Source organism: Musca vetustissima, unplaced genomic scaffold, assembly GCF_032173495.1.
Source record: "Musca vetustissima isolate MV318-11 ecotype Yass unplaced genomic scaffold, APGP_CSIRO_Mvet_v1 utg25238, whole genome shotgun sequence".
Classification (NCBI taxonomy): Eukaryota; Metazoa; Arthropoda; class Insecta; order Diptera; family Muscidae; genus Musca; species Musca vetustissima.
In genome coordinates, this window is record NW_026875137.1 from 1229 (window position 1) to 9883 (window position 8655).

Genomic DNA, 8655 nt, shown 5'->3' on the forward strand with positions numbered 1-8655 from the left:
CAACAACAATCAAAATAAAATAATTTACGTAAGGTTTTTTTTTGTTTTTTATTGTGCGCAAAATAATAACGAAAGCAAATTTGCTCGCGATAATTTTGTGTCTGTCTCTGTTTTCAAGATAAAATGGTGATACTTTACGGACATGTATTTGATATGACACAAAGTTTTTACGTCTCATCAATGGGGAGGAGATTGATTGGGCGAAGTTTTGTTCGTAGGGTATGGGGAATTTTTGGAAATTGGTATTTATAAAGACCCATAATCTCTATGCAGACCAATTGGTATTTATAAAAATATATGATCGCTATGCAGACCAATTGTTCCATATAAAGACCTACGGTCTCTATACAGACCAATTGGTCTATATAAAGACCAATGGTCTCCATACAGACCAATTGGTCTATATAAATACCTACGGTCTTTATAACGACCAGGGGTCTCTATACAGACCAATTGGTCTTTATAAAGATCAGGGGTCTCTATACAGACCAATTGGTCTTTATAAAGACCAGGGGTCTCTATAAAGACCAATTTTTTGTATAAAGACCAGGTGTTTCTATACAAACCAATTGGTTTATGTTCACACCAATTTATTAGCTTTCAATACAAAGAATTATTATTGTTTTTCCATAAATTTTGTTTGCGCCTAAAAGTATGCTTTAATTCTTGTTTAATTAATTCTATCTATATATTAACTAATTTACTTTATGTCTCTTTCATCACAGAACAATTATGGCCGTCCAGATGAAATAATTGCCGCCGAAACATTAGCCAATCATATACGCTGCAACAACTCCTTTGTTCAAGCCGTATTCCAAGCACAATTTCGTTCATCTCTCACCTGTCCGCGATGTAAAAAACAATCGAATACATTCGATCCATTCCATTGCATATCGGTACAACTGCCACAGCTGACACAGCAGACAATCTTTGCCACCGTTGTCTATCTGCAAAAGCAGCCAAGGCAAATGCGTATGGGTCTAACCGTTACTGCCGGTTCACCAATTGTGGCCTTAAGGGAACAACTGCATAAAGATACGGGAATACGAACGGAACAAATGGTCTTGGTCGATTTGCAAAAGGAGGGATTTATGCGCGTGTTTTATGATTCACAGCCGGTTAACACCTTGGATGGTAATGAGACAATTTATTGTATAGAGGTGCCATTGGAAAAGGAGGAAATAACCAATAAAAGCAATAATGAGGCAACAACAAATACCAATGCTCCTGGTGTTGGTGGCAATTCTACAACGACAACCTCAACAACAACAACTGCCAATAATCCACAATCAGCAAATCTGTTGGTGTTGGTGGCAAATGTCAAGAAAACCAAGTTGAAAAATGAAGACTCCTCAAAGGAGGATGTGGTTAGCTTGGAACGTTTTGGTGCTCCATTTTGTTTACAAATACCACGTGATTGTTCATATGCCGAATTGCAGAAGAAGCTATTGAAGGAAATGGCAGCCATTTTAAAACCCGAAGTATTTTCCTATTCAACACCCTTGAAAGAAATGTTTCAAATACGTTTACAAGATCCTTCGGCAGATCCTGACACCTTTATTGAGCAGGTTGAACATCCCCTACTAACGGAAATGATTGATTTGGCTTTGTCCGTGTTATCAGCTGAAGCTGGTCCACCACATATAAAATTACTACTTGAGTGGCCAGAACCAGAGGCTTATTTTTCCGACCTCTCTGATCATGTGGTGGAACATGAAAGTGTACCCCGCCTATTGGCGAATAAAACAAATGACACCGCCACCCTAACTTTGGAACAATGTCTGGAACATTATACCAAAGCTGAAACATTGAGTGCTGAAGATGCCTGGCGTTGTCCCCATTGCCAGGAATATTTACCGGTTGTGAAGACATTAGGTTTATGGTCATTACCTGATATTTTAGTTGTACATTTCAAACGCTTCCGCCAACATCATGGCAAGGGCCAAAATGCCGCCAAGCTAACCACAATGGTTAAGTTTCCATTGCATTCCTTTGATATGTCACCACATTTAGCCAAAGAGGTGCATGAAACCACAGCCGCAACATTATCGGCAAGTTCAGCTGCACAACAGCATCAAACCCGTCCAAGTCCTTGGCGTAAATCAAAGCCGGGAGATTCACGGTCTTCCACATTGAGTTCTCGTGATAATCGTGAAACTCGTTATGACCTCTATGCCGTCTGTTATCATCAGGGTGATACACTGGAAACGGGTCATTATACTGCCGCCTGTAAAAATCCCTATGATCGTCAATGGTATAAATTTGATGATCAACGGGTCACCAAAGTACCCAATGAAAATATGCCCGAAGAAATCATTAATAATGAGGCTTATATGTTATTCTATCAAAGGAGAACATCTGAAAATGCTGAATGTTCGGGTTCTAGTTCAAATTCCAGTGATCATTGGGTATCACGTATAGCACCGCCACCAACAACGACGGCACAATGCTCAAATGTCCAATCAGTTTTAAATAAATCCAAGGAGACTCTTAAATCGGAAACGAATGTGGACAAACCTTCTGAAGTGAGTGCCAAGGAAGAGAAAATTGAGGTTGTTGTGGAAAAACATCTTAGTCCTGAGATACAGAGCAATAAACCATCGACTGCGGCATCTACGGCAAAGGATGAAAAGGGTGAGTCTAACACAGAGATTAAATATTTTATAAGGATCAATTAGTCCATAGAGAGAGCACAAGTTTTTTTAAAGACCAATTGGTCTGTATAGAGACCCCTGGTCTGTAAAGAGACCCCTGTTCTTTATAACGACCAATTGGTCTGAATAGAGGCCCTTGGTATGTGTAGGGACCAAAGGTCTTTGTAAAACCCAATTGGTCTGTATAGAGACATGGGTCTTTATAAAGACCAATTGGTCTGTGTAGAGACCCCTGTTCTTTATAACGACCAATTGGTCTGTATAGAGACTACAGGCCTTTATAAAGACCAATAGGGTTGTATGGAGACCAAAGGTCTTTATAACGATCAATTGGGCTGTATAGAGAGCACAGGTCTTTATAAAGACCAATTGGGCTGTATAGAGGCCAAGGGCTTTATAAAGACCAATTGGTCTATATAGAAGCCACAGGCCTTCATTCTTCATATGAAATCCCTATTAATCTCTTTGTTTTTTCCAATTGCAGAATTTACTGAAATCCCCACACCATTGGAAGAAACAGTAATCGGCAATGCCTCTAATTTGGATGCTTTGGAGGAACTTTTGGATTATGCAGATGCTGAGGTTATACACGACATCAACGATCTAACTGAAGCTATGGCCGATAATAAAGATCTCACACCGGAAGAAAATAATGAAATTTTCACCATGGATGAGGATTGTAAATTGGATGAGGAAATCAAAACAGACCCCTGCAATCATTCGACAGATAATGCTCAAGAAAATATCAATGCCAACAACAATGCTACAAATTATTTACATACCAATGGTCATGGCAAGGATATCAAATCTAAATCTCCACTATCTCTTAAAAAATTAAATGGCTTTGAGAAACATCACAACAACAATAACAATAAATCCATAGCCAGCTCAAATTCCTCAACATCATCCTCTTCTTCTGCATCCCTGGCATCAACACAATCATTAAACAAAGGTCAACAACAGGCAGAAACTGCCAAACTTAAAGATAATACCGCTGATGATGGCTTACAAACAAAAACCAATGGCTTTTCATCTTCGAACATAGTTGCCACATCCAAGGCCATTTCGAATTCGGCACCCAACGATAAAGAACATTTACTTTCGACAAGTTTAAAAAGTAATAGCAGCAGTATTATTAGCTCCGCCTTAGCGGGACATTTTCAAACGTATCGCCAACCATGGCATGGTAGTCGTTCAAGTGTTTCGGCTGTCGAAAATGCCATATATCCGAGCAGTAGTAGTACTTCCACAGGCGGAGCAAATAACACAACTCACCCTTCGTTGCATTTGCGTCATTCCTTTTCGACGGCATCAAATTATCGTCTACGTGAATGTAGTGATACTTTGTCATCGGTATTGCGCAATTCGGTGAATACTTGCAGCAAGGATACGCTATTGTTTTTGGATCAACAACAGCATCACAACCACCATCATCACCACCACCATCATCATCATCACCGGCATCATCATAGTCTAATGGAGGATGATGATGATTCGTCAACATTTATGGGCAGTCGATCGTTGTGGGTAAGTTAAATGGAAATATTTGTAAATGTTATAAAATTTCTCTATAGATTGGAGGCTAAAATTGCACGACAGTGATCGAGAGGAAAAGGGTTACAAATAGAAACTCTAGAAGAAAAATTAGTGGCTAACTGGCACATGCCAAAGAAAGATTGTAGAGAATGGTGTTTAGAAGGCAAATTAATTATTTTAATTGGTGCGTTCATAGAGACACAGTTAACTACTATATCTGGGAAGGAATTCCTTTTAATAAGAACGCACCTTAAGAAAATGGCTTGGTTATTAATGCTGCTTTTGCTTTTGCGGATTTTTATAGGGCTTTTGCTTTTTTTGCTTTTGCTTCGCTATAGAAATCATATTGGGATCCACAAGGAATCGCTATAAACTACTTCAAACTTAATAATCTCATGCAAGACAGTTCATATTTTTTAAGGGGCCACGAAAATTACTACCTTAGTGCATATTATTTTAAAATTATTATCCATAATTGGAATTTATATCACTGTCTTCCATCTTATGCCTCAATAAATAGCGAACTTCGTAGGCCATACAACTATTCCGCAATATTACCAATTTGTTGTCGGTTTTAATTTATTAATCACGGTTTTTAGAGGGTTTTCACATAGACTCAATCTAGGGGTCCCGCCTCATATTATAGATGGAGGTTTGAAAATTTTCACATACATTGCTACTTATCCAAGTATGGTATTGAAAATTCTATATATCGGAATATGTTATGGTATAGGCTTATATAAATCTGGCTACCCCATTCCGTGTTTTGTAGGTTTGAGCCAAAATTGTAATTCCGGATTATTAGATGGCGACAAATCATTGCAGAAAATTTGCAATATGTTTTGACATAGTCACCACATAAATGTTTCTAGAGTTTTAGCTTATTTGTAATTCGGTATTCCAGGTTATTGTTGGCCTCAGAACTTCTTCGAAAAAAATGTTTATTTATATTTCAACATAACTCCCCTAAATGGTCTGGTTCTAATTTCGATATGTCGATGGAGCTGGACGAAATTTCAACCTAAGTGTCTGCATATTAATATTTTGCTTTACCAGAGGTTACAAACACTTGGTAGACAACTTTAAATATAGGTTAATAGGGTGCCGAACGATTTTTGTCTTTCCGCCTGTTGAAATCACGATAGAAATCATAATATTTAAGATAGAGCTCTGAAATTTTACACAGACATTGCTTGTGATCCTAGGATGTTTGGTATTGCAAATGGGTATCTTCCATATAACACGGTACCCCCTAATATTCTGAATTTTGAGGATTTTGGACACATTTTTCCAACCGATTTGGCTGTAATTTGGGTTCTCATTGTATAACTCAATTCCGTACTAAAAATTATTAATAATAACCCAAGTTTGAGGGTAGCCCCCATATAACAGTACCCCTCAATATTCGTACTAAAAAAACCGTACCCCCAATATTCGATATTTTGGGGATTTTGGACCCACTTTCCTACCGAATTGGCTGTAATTTGGTATTTTGGGTTCTCATTGTATAACACATATCCATGCCAAAAAAAATTCATTTTTATATTGACCCAAGTTTCGGGGTAGATCCCATATAACGGTACCCCCAACATTCAGTATTTTGGAGATTTTGGACATGTTTTTGAACCGAATTGGCTGTAATTTGGTATTTTGTGTTCTCATTGTATAATGCATCTCCGTGCCAAGAATTATTAAAATTCATCCAAGTTTCAAGGTAGCCTCCATATAACGGTACCTCCAAAATACGATGTTTTGGGAATTTTTGCGCGTTTTTTAATCAAATTGGCTGTAATTTGGTATTTTGGGTTCTCATTGTATAACACAACTCCTTGCCAAAAAGTGATTAATATTGACTTAAGTTTCAGGGTACCTCCCATATAACGGCACCGTCAAATTTCGGTATTTTGGATACGGTTTTCAATCAAATCAGCTGTAATTTGGCATTTTGTGATTTCATTGAATTGAACATCTCTGTACTAAAAATTATTAATATTGGCCCATTGTTTCTGGCTAGCCCCCATATATAGTTTCATCCGATTTTGTCTAAGTGGTGCACCAAACACCTAATATTTGTCCGAACGAAACAAAATTTGGCACAGCGTACTGAATTTGGTCCAATTTAATGTCTGTGAAGTTTTGTTGAAATCGGTTCAGATTTAGATATAGCTCCCATATGTAGTTTCTTCCGATTTTATGTAAATGGTGCATCACACTCCCAATATTTGTCCGATTAAGGCAAAGGTTTGCACAACGCACTGAAATAGGTACATATTGATGCATGCGAAGTTTTGTGGAAATCGGTTCAGTTTTAGATATAGCTCCCATATATAGTTTCGTCCGATTATAGGTAAATGATACACCAAACTCCCATTATTTGTCCGACTGAGTTCAATAGGTCCAAATTTACATACATAATTTTGGTCGGTTTCGTACAAATGGTACATCAAAGAACCCAAAGAACTCCCCGGTTGACATGGAATTTTTCATAAATAAATGGTGGAGATTATAAAAAACACATATGGGGGTTTTTAATAGATTCAAATATCTATGTAGATCACACATTTAATTTAGACCCGATTCCATTTCAAAGGACCTCTAAAGATGGCATTTCTGTTCTATCTATAGGATATTGTATATATTAGCATCTTTGTAAGTACCCAAACTGGTGGTGAAGGGTATCATATAGTCGGTCCCGTCCAAATTTTGAACTTTCCTTACTGGTTTATGTTTTGAAATCGATGAAGCTATAATTAGAACTTCGGGTATTATATGCCTTAGGTTCTATAATTTGGATATTCAGTTTCGTAAGAATTAAAGACATTGTTCAATGTAGATCCAAGTTTTGATATACACCTCATACAAAAGCCAATGTCGTATTTTCAGCAATCTCATCTTACGACATTTTTTCAAATGCATCCTCCATTAGAAAGTGTCTATAGGGGTACCCCATATATGTAAATTGATTTAATTAAATGGTATCCCCACTATTTGTATTTAAAGGGCTCGGCCCTGCCCTTACGACTCTTTTACTTGTTTTTCTTTTTTACAACAAATATTAATTTTCTACCCTTTTTCCCCTTTGCAGATATCACCGGTTACGCCCCACAAACTTATAACAGTATCGCCGAAAAATTAATAAAGAAATGAAAAAAAAAACAAAATTTCCAAGGAAAATATTCAAGCGAAAACGGCGACCTCAACTTGTTGTGTACGTATATATATATATATATATATACATGTGTATTATTATGAAGTTTTAAACAAATTTAATAGATAGACAAAAAACAAAAAGAAAAGGAAAAAAAACTAACCAAAAAGATAAGCATGAAAAATTCATATAAAACAAAAAAATAAACGAAATTGTTAAAAACTGATCTAAACCTAAAAAGAAATGAATCAATTAACAACGTAGTTATTTAAGAATATACGTTTTTTAATTTTATTTTTGTTTTGTTATTATTTTTTTGTTTCTTTAGTTTTTATTATTATTATTAATTTTTACTAACATTTTTGTGACAAGACACAGACAGGCTCATTATGAGAATTACTTTATTTTTATTATATACTTTATACACAAAAAATAAAAATAAATATATAAATATAAGCAAATACATACATATATATAAAATCATGTTACATTTTTTCTATATATTTATACATAAATACTATGTATTAAATAAAAAAAAAATTATATATACACATAAGAAAACAAATTGTATACATATTAATAAATATATACAACAATATTTATTTGAAATAATAAATAAAAAAATATATATACTATACAAAAATCAATACATAATTGTAATGAAAATACATATTTATTAAATGTTTAATAAATGTTTTTTGCAACAAACAGTTTATACGATTTATACAAACAGACAAACAAACAAAAAAATACGATTTATCAAAAGAAAAAAAAACTAAAAACATTTTACTACCAATAATAAAAATTAAAACAAAGAAAAATGTTTATATATATATATATCTGCATATAGTATATTCCCAATATTAATATTTGTAAGTTGAAATGTAACTTTTTTCATGTTATTTCCTAAATATTTATATATAAAAAATAAAAAAGATTATAATGTATAATTACAAAAAAAAAAATAAAAATAAAAATAAAAAACACAAAATAATAGTTATTTATAACAACATGGCTATTGTTATTGCATGATAGTAATATACCTTTAGATATGATATTAAAACAAAATAATAACAATAATTATTATTAAAAGAATTCTTTAATCTCTGAGAAAAATATTCACAAAGACCATGGGTTTTTTTCTATACTATTTTCAAAATACTTCACACACACACACACATTTGGCATGATATTAAATATTGTTATTTCTAAAATTGGATTTTTCAAAAAAAAAAAAAGAAATTAAATAATGGATTCTGTTTTTAGTTTTTAGTTTTTTTTTATTTAAAATGACTTTTAAAACAAGTTTTATTTTAT

At 34.4% G+C, this 8655-nt stretch overlaps 1 protein-coding gene across 1 annotated transcript; it reads left to right on the forward strand.

The window, feature by feature from the left end:
- Positions 1–725: 725 nt before the first annotated feature.
- LOC133337642 (ubiquitin carboxyl-terminal hydrolase 31-like) lies at positions 726–7334 on the forward strand (the record flags this gene model as incomplete). Its single annotated transcript, XM_061545849.1, has 3 exons — positions 726–2634; positions 3139–4181; positions 7276–7334. Coding segments are annotated over 3 exons (3003 nt in total), but the record flags the coding sequence as incomplete, so codon positions are not given.
- Positions 7335–8655: the final 1321 nt, after the last annotated feature.